The sequence below is a fragment of the Eutrigla gurnardus genome (genome assembly GCF_963514095.1).
Source record: "Eutrigla gurnardus genome assembly, chromosome: 18".
Lineage (NCBI taxonomy): Eukaryota > Metazoa > Chordata > Actinopteri > Perciformes > Triglidae > Eutrigla > Eutrigla gurnardus.
The window spans coordinates 21929366-21944991 of record NC_139929.1 but is presented as its reverse complement, the minus strand read 5'-3'; the positions used below and the strand labels follow the sequence as shown (position 1 = coordinate 21944991).

Sequence of the window (15626 nt, the reverse complement as noted above, 5' to 3'; positions counted from 1 at the left end):
CGATTTTTCTGGCCTGGAATGACAGATGACATCAATAAATGGGTAAGTAAGCACTGCAATTGAAGGGGTGGGGGGGGGCACATTGGTTTCTATTTACTTTCATCGCGTTACACATAAAGATAGGACAGCATGTATAGTAAAAAACAGATCACATGACATATGTTCTAAAACTTGTTCTAGCTATGTTCGACTCAAATATGAAGTGACATAATAAATGTCAGCAGATATTTAACTATTTCATGTTTCAGGTGTCAGAATGTGCAGTGTGCCAGGCAGCTGCTCATATCATTAAACAGGAGGTGGAGTATACCCCAATAAAGGTAGCTGTTGTTGACACATTCTAAAAATCAATGCCTGTTGTTTTATCACAAAACATATTACATATTGCCATACAGATAAAAATACATAAATATCATTATATACTTCACAGCAGTTACCAAACTGGTTTTGTTTTCAGTGCCCAATTACCATCTTCTGCCCTTTATGGGGAGAAGATTTCTACAGAAATGTATAATTTTATTTTGTACTGGGTTTTTTTTTTCAGGTTACACATCCATTTGAGCTAATCGGGATGGACTTAATTGGCAAACTGAAAAAAACTGACAGTGGATACGAGTACATATGTGTGATGGTAGACTACCTGACCAAATGGCCACAAGCCTATCCTCTCCATAGAAAATCGGCAGCTGAGGTGACGGAATGCATAATCAAATTCTTTCACCAGTTTGAGGCTCCCAAAAGGATCCTGACGGACCAAGGAAGGGAGTTTGTGAATGAGGTAAGTTAAAAATACTTTGAAAAAATATTGCAGAAATATTTCAGTTGTGTTTTGATCTATATAGAGTATGTTCTTTTTATTTAACAGATTAACAAGGAAGTTTGCAAAAAGTTGGGAATCAAAAGGAGTCTTTGTTCACCGTATCATCCTCAGACAAATGGGCTGGTAGAGAGGATGAATGGTACAATACAAAGGTACAATACAAATGGTTGATTTAACATGAATTCATTCAATATTTAATGTACATTATCATCATATATTGTACCTATACCATATGGTCGTACAGCAGCAAATGCAAATGGGATCACAAATATTTTCATGAGATGCCTATGGTCAATTCAAATTCTGATTTTTTTTAGAGCTCTCGGCAAGCTGGTGGCCAACAAACCTCAGAGTTGGGATCAGTACCTGGATGCGTTCATGTTTGGGTTGAGGACCAAAAAGCAGATTACAACTAAGTTCTCCCCATTCATGTTGATGTTTGGACGAGAGGCTCGGTACTTAACACAAGTGCCAGAACACTTCATGGTTAGTAGACACATGTCTCAATATAATTTTATGTCTATCGATGCAGTGTTGAAAACATGGGCTGAAAGAATATAAAAAACATTTGTTCACAGGTTGACAGCAGTGTTGAAGACGTGGTGGCTGAGGAAGCTGTGTCGGAGGACATAAAGCGCCTTGACGACATCAAGGACATTCTCCAGGGCAACATCTCCAAGCAGCAGGAGAAAATCAGGAGACAAATGAAGCACGGTGCTGCTAAACCAGCATTAAAAGTAGGGGACAAGGTGTGGAGGCAGAATGTGAGGAGTCAGCAGAGGAAAGGTGGAAAGCTGGAGCCAAACTTTCTTGGCCCTTTCACCGTGGTGGCACTTCAGGGGAAAAGTGCAGATCTGCTGGCTGAAGGTGGGACTGTCATAAATAAAGTTAATGTAGACCACCTTCAGCTTGCAAAGGTGGAGCAGCCCCGAATCCCCCACAAAATCGGTGCATCATTGGGCCCAGTCTCCGCAGCACCAACCTCTGCAGCACCAGCCACAACAGCAGGTCAAGCATCGCCAGCCTCCACCCCACCAGCCTCCACCCCACCAGCAGCACCAGCCTCCACCCCACCAGCAGCACCAGCCTCCACCCCACCAGCCTCCACCCCACCAGCAGCACCAGCCTCCACCCCACCAGCCTCCACCCCACCAGCAGCACCAGCCTCCACCCCACCAGCAGCACCAGCCTCCACCCCACCAGCCTCCACCCCACCAGCAGCACCAGCCTCCACCCCACCAGCCTCCACCCCACCAGCAGCACCAGCCTCCACCCCACCAGCAGCACCAGCCTCCACCCCACCAGCCTCCACCCCACCAGCAGCACCAGCCTCCACCCCACCAGCAGCACCAGCCTCCACCCCACCAGCCTCCACCCCACCAGCCTCCACCCCACCAGCAGCACCAGCCTCCACCCCACCAGCCTCCACCCCACCAGCCTCCACCCCACCAGCAGCACCAGCCTCCACCCCACCAGCCTCCACCCCACCAGCCTCCACCCCACCAGCAGCACCAGCCTCCACCCCACCAGCCTCCACCCCACCAGCCTCCACCCCACCAGCAGCACCAGCCTCCACCCCACCAGCCTCCACCCCACCAGCAGCACCAGCCTCCACCCCACCAGCAGCACCAGCCTCCACCCCACCAGCCTCCACCCCACCAGCAGCACCAGCCTCCATCCCACCAGCCTCCATCCCACCAGCAGCACCAGCCTCCACCCCACCAGCAGCACCAGCCTCCACCCCACCAGCCTCCACCCCACCAGCAGCACCAGCCTCCACCCCACCAGCAGCACCAGCCTCCATCCCACCAGCCTCCATCCCACCAGCAGCACCAGCCTCCACATCCACCTCACCAGCTCCATATACTCTTACTTCAGCAGAGAAATGTAGGTATTATGATATTGTATTTCTTAAATTTGATTTTTTTCCCCCCAAAATGTACAAATCTTCTTTTTTTCCCCCAGATGTTCAGGAGGCATGGGCAGGGAAAGATGTTCATGTACTTCTTTCCAAAGTGGGCCCATACAAGCTGTTTTATTGGGACATTCTGAATACTGGTCCGGACAAGGAGCTGGAGAGTGAGGTAATACTCTTTCATTATTGTATGAAATCATCAATTTCCACTCCCTATTGGGTAATACTTCAGTAATGACATTTAGAGTATTTTGTGTAGAAATAAAATGACCTTAAAACATGCAAGGAAAATCAGGAATACTACAACAGTGTAGTTGATAGTTTTACAGTGAAACTGCCACTGTGTAATACTAATGACATCTTTATAACATTTTTTATAGGTGATCAATGCGTATTTGTCTTTGCTACTGCGTCAGTACAACCAGTGCAATCCTGGAGATGGTGCGGTCATTGACACTTTCACAATGACCTCAATATGGAAAAGAAATTTCAGAAAAATCCGCGTATGTACTGGAGTGAAATGACTTTGCATTTTGTAAATATTACAAATATGCATTTTCAAGTTAAAGAGATTATGATTTTTTTCCCCCTTTAACTTCTTTCAGATTGATCCAATGGCACACAAAGTCATAGTGGGAATTGTGAATGACAACCATCACTGGATGTTGGTGGTGAGAAGAGCAGCATTGCCCAACATTATAGAATTTCACTAATATCACTAATGCCCAGGGTGTTTTCCTAATTTATGTTGTGTTTCCATGTGAATAATAAAAGGTGATGTACCCACATGAAAAAAGAAGCCTTTTCTTGGATCCATTTGGGGAATCCAAAGGCAAGATCCAAACGTGCCTGGAGTCAACAAGGTAAATTTGACTGTTAAATGTAGTAGCTCTTCTATGAGTTGCTAAATGATGTACAACAGTTTTCACACATGTGTTATTTACATACTTTAGAGCCTTCATGAGGAAAAAGGGCTGCAACGTTTCCAGGTGGACATGCAGCACTCTCCCCCATAGCCGTCAAAGAGATGGCACATCCTGTGGTGTCCTGGCCTTAAAAGTGAGTGTGAAATGCAGTTACGGAAACATTATTGTCAAACTCAAATTAAGTAGCAATTGCAGTGAAGGTCTTGACCTGCTTTTAGACATCCTGACGTAGGTTTAATAGGTAGGTAATACTTAGAATTTGTTTGATTTGTATTTAATGAATTGGGGCAGGCGGTCATAGACCATGCAATGCTTATTACATGTTCTTAATCAAAGTTCTCTTCAGTTTGCAGAGAAAATTTTACAAGGGCAGGCAATGGACATCGACACATCACAGAAGGCAGTGGACAAGTTCAGACTAGAGATAGCCAAGTCCCTCCTTAGAGAATCAGGTGTTTCCTTTTTGCTCAACATTGTCAGTCACTTCATGTTGTTGTTTTTTATTCATGTTCTCTCACAAATATGAAACCGTAAGACAGTCGATTAATACTGTGCAATGCAAATTGTATTAATCTGAACATGTTTGTCCAATATTGTTTGTCTTAACAGATGACCTGAGCAACGTGTGCTTCTTTTGTGGGATGGAGCACCAGGATGAAACACAATGGGTAATTTCTACGCTTTCAAAAATGTTAAAAAAGGAAAAGGAATAGTTTTTACTTCATCATTGTCATGGTTGCCCTGGTTATTTACAACAATTGATTACAACAATCTTATGCTTCATCGGCATCTATTAATAAAGACATTGCTTATGTTGTGCTCGTTTTGTGTTGACATTTAAGATTACTTACTTTCTATTATGTGCTGGACAAAATATTTTTTTAGCCCGAACAAAACACTTATGTTGGTGAGAACATTCAAAAACTGAATTAATATTAAAGATATTATTAGTCAATAAAATTAGAGTTATTCTATATTTAAGGACACGTTATAATATAAAACTTGCATACCACTACCCCTCCCTATTTCCCCAGATTTGCTGTAACGTCTGTCAGAGGTGGTACCACCACGGTTGTGTAGGTTGGCCTCCAGTGGATGAGGAGTACCTGTGTCTCGCTTGTGAATAATGGCGCCACTTGCTATTTATTGTCTATATTTGTATATTGTTAGAATATTTATATTATTTATATTTTTGTTTGTTTTTTTAGATGTGATGTGTTTATTGTGAAGGTGTTCAGTGTTCAAGTGTTTTTTCCATCACAATAAATTATGTAAATGTTCCCTATGACTTTGTGTGCACATTTCCCAAAAGAAGAGTCTAGAGAGAATATGTCATCACCAGGTATGAATAACACTATCGTAGTGGGAGATGTGTTGCCGTTTCTCCCAGCATAAAATACTTTTTCAGAGTATAGTCAAAGGACTGATACTGATGACGGGAGTCCGTTTCATGCATCTGCCACCTTCCAAGAAAAAATTAAAAGGGGGTGCTTATTCTGCCTGTTGTGAAAATAGGCCTGGCGTGATATGCACCCCCCCCCCCCTTTAAAAGAATTCTGTTGATCCCAGCATCAAATGCTTTTCAGAGTACAGACATGGGACTAGTATGAGTAAGCAGTGTGAGTTTCATGCATGTGCCACCTTCCTAGTAAAAGTTAAGAGGGGGTGCTTATTCTGCCTGTTGTGAATAGGCCTGGCGTGATATGCACCCCCCCCTTTAAAAGAATTCTGTTGATCCCAGCATCAAATGCTTTTCAGAGTACAGACATGGGACTAGTATGAGTAAGCAGTGTGAGTTTCATGCATGTGCCACTTTCCTAGTAAAAGTTAAGAGGGGGTGCTTATTCTGCCTGTTGTGAATAGGCCTGGCGTGATATGCACCCCCCCCCCCTTTAAAAGAATTCTGTTGATCCCAGCATCAAATGCTTTTCAGAGTACAGACATGGGACTAGTATGAGTAAGCAGTGTGAGTTTCATGCATGTGCCACTTTCCTAGTAAAAGTTAAGAGGGGGTGCTTATTCTGCCTGTTGTGAAAATAGGCCTGGCGTGATATGCACCCCCCCCTTAAAAAGAATTCTGTTGATCCCAGCATCAAATGCTTTTCAGAGTACAGACATGGGACTAGTATGAGTAAGCAGTGTGAGTTTCATGCATGTGCCACTTTCCTAGTAAAAGTTAAGAGGGGGTGCTTATTCTGCCTGTTGTGAATAGGCCTGGCGTGATATGCACCCCCCCCCTTTAAAAGAATTCTGTTGATCCCAGCATCAAATGCTTTTCAGAGTACAGACATGGGACTAGTATGAGTAAGCAGTGTGAGTTTCATGCATGTGCCACTTTCCTAGTAAAAGTTAAGAGGGGGTGCTTATTCTGCCTGGTGTGAAAATAGGCCTGTCGTGATATGCACCCCCTCCTAATTATTTTCCTGTTGATCCCAGCATCAAATACTTTTGACAGTACACTCATGGGACTATTATGTCTAAGCAGAGTCAGTTTCATTCATGATTCTGTTGATCCTAGCATCAAATGCTTTTCACGCTACGCAGATGAGACTAGTATGTGTAACCAGAGTCAGTTTAGTGTATGTGACAGCTTCACAGTAAGAGTTATGCTGGGGGTACATATCACAGGAAATGGAACACAAGGCCTGCCATGAAATGCACCCCATCTGCATCATTTTGTTCCTTTGACCTCACTATTGGTGCTTTTAACTGCATGCAATTGGTGCCAAGATATGTATGAGTTTGATAGGTCTGACAACAGATAAGTCAGTGGTGGATGTGGAATTGGTTTATTATATTTTATCTTATAAAGCAGCAAGAAAAATGTTTAATTTCACAAAAACAAGTGTAGCTATTTGATGAAGAGAATTTGCCCTTTAATGGTGAGAAACACACATAGGTTATGACTTGTCTATCAGGCATAGATCACATTACATTTTCATCAAGAGATATTCAGGATCAGAAGGCTATTGTTTCGACCTATATACAGGTTAACCCATTTAAAAGCACTTACTTTTGTACCTATGAATTGCAAGAAATGCTAGAATCATATTTAGTCTTGTGAAACGCCGTGTCAAATACATTCAACTTGCTCAAATCAAAATTAAGTTAATTCATTTTGTAGTCATGGCTGGGGTAGGCTATATATTTCCACAGAACAATAAGGTGTTCCTTTGCGTTCGTTTTAAAGTTTTAAAGACTGTAATCACTTGTATTCTTCTCTTCCATCTCTTTCACAAATAATTAAATCGTAGTATAGTATTTTCCCCTGCGTTTGTTTAGTCGAACTGCTTTCCTTTCCGATCAAGCGAGTGGTGCGCGCTCCCGCGAGGGGGTGCATCTGACGCGGGGGGTGCCGAATTGGGTACAACACCTGTACCACATTCTGGAGACTGGAGGGGAATCAGCGACACAGATGGAGCTGTGGGGAACTGAAGTCAGATTGTTGGAAGTAAACGTGAGAAGAACTATATATTTTTGATGACTCGCACACATTTAATTACACTCCATATCATACGTTAGATCCGCGTTATCATAATGAACTCCAGCAATGTTTTTGATGCTTTTACTGAGTTTTTTTTTTCTTTTTTTTTTTTTCATATTAACACCTTCTTTTAAAATCTGACTTGTATCTTAAATCAAAATCATTTCGTAATATTGAATCAGCGCTGTCACCGCAGGAGGAGGAGGAGGAGACGGCCCAAATGCATGTAATACAGGATACAACAAATACCCTCCATTAGATCACTGCAGAACACAGCGGGAATAACTAAATATTCTCCTTATTTATGTGCATATGTCATCAACGCACATACATACAGCCATTAAGCCATCGTATACTTGTTACACTTTATCCTCGTTTTTAAACCACCAGAGTGCAGAGGAAATGCACTATAATGAGTGGCACGCTCCTGTGCGCTCAGTCGTGGAGCGTGGAGAGCGCAACTTTACCGAACTTCAGGAGGCAGACTCCACCCGGCAAAGGTGGTAGAGTCCCCAGCATGATGAGCCTCGGCCCCCTGCCCGACTGGAGGGGTATCAACAGGGCGCAAGAATCCGTGAGGATGTTATGCGTTTGTAATATAAGGAAGACAACAATCAATGTTCATTTTAAACGTAGTATTTTATTAATCACAGTGCGCGTTTGCTGTAGCTCATCTGCAACGTTGTTGCTGGCGGTGATTGTGTCTCGCTGAAGTTGCAGGACGGCATCAGTGAGCACCCGACCGCTTGATGTGCCATGCGTCCGGGGTGCGCTGCTGCTTTGCGCCGGACCCGGACGCTGTGCCGAGGGCCCGTCACCGTCACCCTCCTCACATCACCCTCCTCACCGTCACTCTCCTCACATCACCCTCCTCACGTCACCCTCCTCACCGTCACCCTTCTCACGTCACCCTCCTCTACGCCACACGCTGCAGACTCTGGAAGGACAGAAACGATTTAACGTTTTGTTTTATATACAATAAAAGTTTAAAATCTGTTCACCCTTATACCTCTGGTCTCAGTCGCGTCTGTGTCTCCCTCCTTTTCGGACACAATCCCTGTCAAAGTCACATCAAAATCAAACTTCCTCAAATAATCTAGCAATACATTAAATCCATGTTAGGAGCAGAAAGATGTCATTTACCTTCAGATCAGACCACTTTTTCGTAAGTTCTGCCACCGTCCGCTCTGTTTCATATCAACTTTTAACCAAGTGTTTCCTAACCGTGACCTTAGAAATTTCAGTGTGGCTTGTGACTAGAATGAGGGCTCAGACAAGTTTGGGTTAATTTCAGCACTTTTAATAATTACTCAGAGGCACAAATACAATTAACAGGGCTACCTTCCTCTCTATTTGCACCCACAAGCGACTTCCTGTTCCAGCCTGCAAGACCTGGACACCAGCAGCAACACAAAGAGCTTCACCTCCCAACGGTACACACACACACACACACACACTCATACTCCCCGCTGGTCCTCTCACACTGATGCTTGTTATTTGATATTCTATAATATCACCTCTGAAAGTGAGATGTGTTTGAACAAGCCGAGCCTCAGTGACACCTTGAGGTAGAAAACATTCTCCAGTCACTTTAAACGTTAGAGCTGTGAAACACACACTGCTGAAAATCAATTTTAATTTTATTTAATTATCTGTATGCGCCGCAATGGCTATTCAGCTCAGTAACCTAATTAAAACTTCTTTCATAATGTATCTATGCAACTTTCATGGTGTCAAACTTCTTAAAACTAGACAAATCCAAGTTTATTTATACAGAACAATATTTTATCTTTGGCGGCTAAATTATAAAACTGAAATCGTTTCAACTTCATATAGTGACAGTTTAAAAGCGTCATTTGTACCCTGCTTGCTCCACTCCTGGGTCTTCATACTTCCCGTCCAGGGTGCTACTGTATCCATTATGCACCAAGTGTTTCTGATGGTTGAGACAAAACACAAAAACCCGACATCCCCACACACACCGCCTCGCTCTGTCTCCTTCCATACCAACCACACCGAAACCAACACTTAAAGGAACAGAAGATCAATAACAACAGAACAAACACTACAGAGACTGTAACTACGGAGCTACACAAAAATACATCATCAACTGAACCAAACACATCAAAACATGGGTGTTGCAGAACTGACAATCGAGAAGTTCTCTTCAGGAGAGCGCCTCCTTCTGCTTTACAAAATACTGCACAGCTACTTGGAAAAAGAAACTGTGGAGGTACAGTGAGAGCGACTGGAGTTTACAGAATTGGTTTTGCAGCATTTAGACGGTCTGAAATGCACTGGAAATTGGTTGCGTTTGCTCAATTATTAATTTTGAGAATCTTAGAATCATTTTCGCAGGTATGAGCTCTATCATAAAAATGTTTTTTTTTTAAAAGATCGTCAATCTAAAAATGGTGGCTTCTGTACAGCCACGCTTTAACATGCATCAATAATACCTCTACAGTTTCCTTTTCTTAATAGTCATTTTGGCACTTTTTTCTCCTACACAAGCTCATTACAATGACTCTACTCAGCCTGCGACTCAAAGCCTGAAGAGATTTGTTTTGTAAAATATTATAAAAACAATGAAACATGAGTATTAAATAGTGTGGAATTACTTGCTGTCTGCATCCTTTTCCATGAGCTCATTTATCGGCTGACGCTCCACTAATGTGAGAAGAATGTAGCGGTGTACTGACCGGTAGAAAGTGTCACTGCAGGCGGTAAAAGGTGAGAGGACACACTAAATTAAGTGCTGAGACATCCGTAGTGCAAAGTCAACAGTGCTGGAACTACGTAGATATGGGAGGAAATGCACTTATTTGTGCTTTTACATTTGAAACGCCAACAATTCTGAGGGCAACCTACAGATTTAATGTGAGCCAATCTAGTATTTTTTATAAATCTGCTTAGTGCTGTCAAACAGCCTTGGAATTAAAAAAACATCTCCAAGTGAGCACTACTTTGCCATACATATGTATACATGTGCATTTAATATGTCATCCTATAAAGCTGACAAAGAGTCCTTGAATATTTACTATGGCTATTTTCCCTACAACAATAGTGTTCTTTGAGGCTGGGAGAAGTTGAGCCATGATACCAGATATCTGACAGAAGGGGATCAGACATGTGGTGCAACGTTCAACGTCCTTCACCAAGTCGTAGAACAAGCGCAGAGCGCTACGACTACCGACGCCGCTTTAGGGAGGAGCGTCAACTACACACCACCCTGGTTCTGCCTGCCTTCTCTTCTAGTTCAGACCGACACTTCTTAAACGTTATTTTAAATGAAAACAATTAGCATAAAGGGTGATGCAGAACATACAGGTCACCAAACTGTTTCTACGATTGAAAATCCAGCATTGCATGTATCCAGTCTACAAAGCTATTGTGCAGCTTGTCCTCTCTGTGCATGTTTTTTCAGGTCTAGCAAACGTCTCTGCTGTCCCAGAGTGCAACACCAAACACTACAAGGTTTATATCAACAGCACACATTCACTTCTTTGCTTATCTTTGCACGGCAGTGCCAGTAACGTGACAACATCGACACGAGAGGGAAAGAACAGGAAAATGTAACAGAGTTAAATGAACAATATAAAGTGTCTCTATGCTCTATCTTCCACATGCAGGGTACTGTGGCCCGGCGTGGACACGCTGCACTCGCTCTCTCAGCCAGTCCTTCATCCTGGGGTCCTGCAAACCATCTGTCAATCACAAGTGGTCCCGTCTTCCAACAACCCCCGCCCCTTCATCAAAAACCAAGTTAGGCTTCTTCCCTCAAAAATGCCCGGTGACCGGTATCCATGGAAACAGTCCATGTGTGCAGGGTGGGGCGTGAGAGGGTTTTTTGTTCTTTTTAAGAGTAGATGGTGATGACTTCACGGCCGCCACCTCGCACCAAGAGGACCCGATTCAGACCCTCCAGGAGGACCTCCAGGAACTCCATGTCTGAGAAGACGGCAGTCAAGAATTAAAACACAAAGAGAGACACATGTTATACTGTATACCTCCACCCAGCCTCAGTGCTACCATGACAACGGGAGCATTCACGAGCAGTAATTTAACCTGCACTAACAATAACACAGTAGCTGTGTCCCAAATCTGCATCCATCATTCAGAGGCTGCATGAAGGCTGAAAGGCGGCCTTCTTTTCCTGATTCAAAGGATCCAACTGATGGATCCTTTAGGACCAAAGATTCATTTTCCACTAGTGACAATTGGATTTCAATCAACATGGCGTCTGCAGAAAATCAGAAGCGGGAGATGCTGCAGGATACACTCTCATGATGTATTTCAGATGATATTTCAGCAGATCCTCCATCATAATATGAAATAAAAAGAATAAAATATGAGCTTTGGCTCCATTATAATCCGAAAAATGACCTCTTCTATGCTTCCTTGTCAACCACAGCTAGTCGCCAGGCGACAGGAATAGCAAAGGGGACGCAAACAGGAAATCCTCTTCATTCTTTCGAGACCACTCTGTTTCGGCTGCGTACACCGAAGGCGGCTGATCACCTTTTAAGTTATTTTTGGTCAATTGTTTTCATGGACGCTGAACCCTGCACTGTGTTCAGCAGCTACTCTCTTACAACAAGCTGACGCTCACTCTAAAGATTCTCCTGATGATACGCTATAGATATCCTAGATATGAGCAGCTGTAAGGATACAGTTCTCGTCTCCTCCTCTGTTCCTCGGTGGTCCCGGCATGTTGAGCAGAACCAGGTGGGCTCCCTGCGACTTGTTCACCACCATCTCGTTCAGCTTCACAGCCGTGTGCATCCGACGGACATTTGACTGGTTCCTAGTTTGACAAAAGTTCACATTAAGAACATAATTTCCTGTTCATATAAAATGGTAAATGATCTTGATGTATTTCTACACTAACGGATAAATCTGTAGAGTATGATATACGTATAAGATTGGCTTTTGAAAAGCACAGGTCCTGCTAATAATTTAAGGGATGGAAGCAGTGACGGTGTTGACGGAGGATGAACAACACCAGGACCCTGAAACTGAAGCAGCCAAACGTCAACATGTGTTCTGTGAGAAAGACCTGTTGTTAAAACATGGCAGCAGTCCTGAGTTAAATAGGAGCCGCACGCTGAAACCATCCATTCAAAATACCACATTATCATAATTAGTAATATGATTTTGTCCAGTTGCATTGTGGCTAAAGCATTTTGTGTGTGAGCCTTGACACAAATGACAAAACAAGGCATTGTTAATCGATAGTCTTGAATTCCATTAAAGAGGCAGCATGTAAGCAGTAAAAGCACATGACGCCGACAGCCAGAAGCCATTTTACATTAACAAGAAAACAATTTCACAAAATTCTGCTTTCCATTCAACTGAAGAATTTGTCAAACCCAAATGATCATTCTGTTGCATTTTCGAGCAACTTTGAATAAGAGTAAATGGAAAGCACAAATTTTCTCATGCATACAAACGTCTTCAATAGAACATGCAAATTAAATCCATCGAGGCTTTGCCAACGACATGCTGTCTGAATAGGAAGTCCATGCATATTAGGACACACAAACAAGGACACACACACACACACACACACACACACACACACACACATGAGCTGGAGGACACGGAACAAAGCTACGTCACCACAGCAGCAGGACACACAGACGGCCTAGAGCAAAAAGAATGCCACTTACAGACTCTCCCACTCTCTAGAAGGAGGAAAATGGGACAGAACAACAGAAATAGGCTTAGATGCTTCCTACATCAGCTCTCCAGCTCTCTCCACCACACTGCATGCTTCCAACTGTCCCAAACGGCACGTAGTGACACCCAAAGGTGACCCACGAAAACCCCAGAAAGTGACATGGAGCGTTTGACTTTACAATGTGTTTACAATGACTCATTAGAATGACAAATCCAATAAAAGTGGACTGGGACACACCAGATGAAGTCCACACACTGATAGTATGGACGTGAATATAAAGATGGACGACGTGGCCACTCCACAAAAGTGAAGCCCCCTCCGTGTTAGCAGATACACGCTAATTTATGCGTTTTCCTTTCATGATTGACAGCTGCTCTGAGTGAGGTAGTCATGGAGACGAAGGCTGGAGAATCCTACAAGAGAGGAGCTGTAACTTCCATAACCGTTGCAAACAGACTACACGTTTAGATCTGTATAGTTATATTAAGCGGTTCATATGCTCACTAAGTAGCTAGCTTAGCATAATTTCCACTGACTCAGGTTAGCTACGTGGATGGCATGTGAATACGCCGTGGCTCGTGACTTGTGATTGGCTAAGGAAGGTGTGTGGGTGGGACCTTAATACTGCGGCTCCACCCCTCCATCACTACTGAGTAGACTCTCACTCTAAATGACGTCATGAGCGCAAGCTAGCAGTGACCATACTTCATTTTTGTACAGTGAGAGAGGCGGCGTCCATCTTTATACAGTCTGAGGTATGGACAGTATGGGATGAGAAGGTGTTAGTCTAAACAGCAAAACGGTGTGTGTGTGAGCTGCGTGGCCATGCATTAGACTGGAATGGCTGGAAGTGTACACACATGCGCACACACACACCCAATGCAGCGTGAATGCACACACCATGCAGAGAGGCCCGTTCCTCCACCACATCCCAACATGGTCCTGCTGGACGGAGGCTCCGGCACCATCACTACTCTATGTGCTGGTGTTTACTCACAGCTGACATTTCACAACTTGTTCAAAATGGTGCAAATGTGGTTATAGTTGTATGAATCTAATTGTATCTGCATTGCATTCTGTAAAACGTCAAAAATACCAATAAATAAACCTTGAGAGTAAAAAATAAAATGGTGCAAATGTCTCTCACAAGGCACTCGATAACTCCTAATCATGTTTTGTACCGCCATCTTTACAACACTTCTCAGGAGACTTGACGCTCCTTGAGGTTACAGACCTACAAGGACAAACTTTCCCTTCCTCTCAGCTCCTGAGTGACAAAAGCACTTACGGTTTCATGTTGAACAGGTCGCGGACGGCCACGTTGGCGTTGCACTCGCGGTTACGGTTCCGCTCTGTGAAGAGCTTCTCCTTGGTCCAGGTCATGTGGACCCGATCAGGCCCGGCGTCGGCTTTGTCATTTATGGCGGCGTGGGACGCCGTGTTTCGGTCGTGGATGAGCTGGGCCTGGAAAGGATGAAGGAAATGTTAGTATGACTCAGGAGATATTTCAGGAGAGGGAGAATTGATGGAGAGAAATTAGAGTAAGGAATCAGAAATAATCCAAAAAGTTAGAGTAAGGAATCAGAAATAATCCAAAAAGTGACAGACTGCTCCGAGAGAAATCAACTGGGACGAAGGAAGAAGAGACAACAACAACTTTCCTTCTTTAGGTTGTTGAAAGTTGGGTGAAACCATGCTAGAGAATAATGAGAGTCATACAAACCTGCTCAGCTCTTCTACATTTACAACAACACACATTTGGAATCACAAGACAAACGTTCTCTGGGCAGAATGAAGGCTGGACACACAAGATTCACTGGTGAACTCCAGACAACCCACAGACCTTGTTGGGGGCAGTTTCATACAGGAATAGTTCTGCAACCAGCTAGACTGATAAATAGCACTACAGGTAGGAGGACAAATAGGTATTGTTTTAATTTTGAAGTGAATTGTCCCTTTAACACATAAAACAGTGTAAAATGAACGGATAGTGTTCAGATAATGGAGCACAGCATAGCTGAGTGGGATGAACATGTATCATTATTAGACCAAACTATAATCTGGTCACTGCTGCTCCCGTACCTACACAGGACAATGTCAACCATTATATAAACAACAATACATGATGGAGTTTTTATCACGTGTCATCAGAAAGATATGGATTATGGCTTCTGTGCTCCTTGGTGCCGTTTGATATTTGATACATGCATAAAGTCTCTTGATTAAACACAGGCACTGCTCGTAAAAACAGCAGGATGATAATGTAACATATTTAGGCCTCCCTGATAAAAATAATCAGTTTTTAATGAAAATAGAAAACATACCGAAGGAGGGACTGTGATAAATAACATGCACATTCTGTTTGAAAGGAAGAATGTTCAGCTTGTGGATACATAATCCTCTACTGGACGATGGTTACAAGTGTGAGTGGCAGTAGGGGGTTAAACTCAAATGAAAAGAGAGAGTACAGTATTGTCAAGTCAGAATGTCAGAGGTATAAACCACTCCTTGGACTGTAATGCTCCATAAATGATGAAACGTTGTCCTGTTGCTGCACGTTGTGTTAAAAGAACAATCAAGTTTAAGTGGATGTGAGTCTGCAGTTCAAGTGAAGTGGACAGAAATGTTGTTTTCAAAGTTGACAACAGTTCCAAATGTTTACACTATCTTCAGGTTTCTAAGACAATACTGTCCACTCACGTAAGGGGGGGGGGGGGGGGGGGGTTGAAGTGGGATTATGGTGGTGATGGGAAGTCAGGCAGCGGTTTCAAGGTGCAAGGGGCTGATGTTCACAAAGCAGC

At 43.4% G+C, this 15626-nt stretch overlaps 2 protein-coding genes across 7 annotated transcripts in view; one reads left to right on the top strand and one right to left on the bottom strand.

Annotated features, from left to right (window-relative positions):
• Positions 1 to 571: 571 nt before the first annotated feature.
• LOC311028842 (uncharacterized protein) lies at positions 572 to 4828 on the top strand (the record flags this gene model as incomplete). Its single annotated transcript, XM_084033639.1, has 10 exons — positions 572 to 778; positions 1399 to 1687; positions 2483 to 2707; positions 2786 to 2904; positions 3341 to 3406; positions 3510 to 3598; positions 3689 to 3794; positions 4008 to 4113; positions 4271 to 4329; positions 4696 to 4828. 10 exons carry the CDS (start codon positions 572 to 574, stop codon positions 4786 to 4788), a joined length of 1359 nt encoding a protein of 452 aa, XP_083889765.1. The 3' UTR covers positions 4789 to 4828.
• A 3601-nt stretch (positions 4829 to 8429) lies between these two features.
• slc12a7b (solute carrier family 12 member 7b) overlaps positions 8430 to 15626 on the bottom strand; it is an 85028-nt gene continuing 77831 nt past the window's right edge. For 4 of the 6 annotated variants that reach the window (XM_084033358.1, XM_084033361.1, XM_084033360.1 and 1 more), the window contains 4 exons: positions 14114 to 14289; positions 12815 to 12829; positions 11816 to 11949; positions 8430 to 11093 (listed from right to left, as the gene is read on the bottom strand). In XM_084033358.1, the coding sequence (XP_083889484.1) occupies positions 11002 to 11093; positions 11816 to 11949; positions 12815 to 12829; positions 14114 to 14289 (417 nt within the window). In that variant the 3' untranslated portion in view covers positions 8430 to 11001. The remainder of the gene's footprint in view (positions 11094 to 11815; positions 11950 to 12814; positions 12830 to 14113; positions 14290 to 15626) is intronic. The other 2 variants (XM_084033359.1, XM_084033362.1) reach the window with 1 other exon arrangement.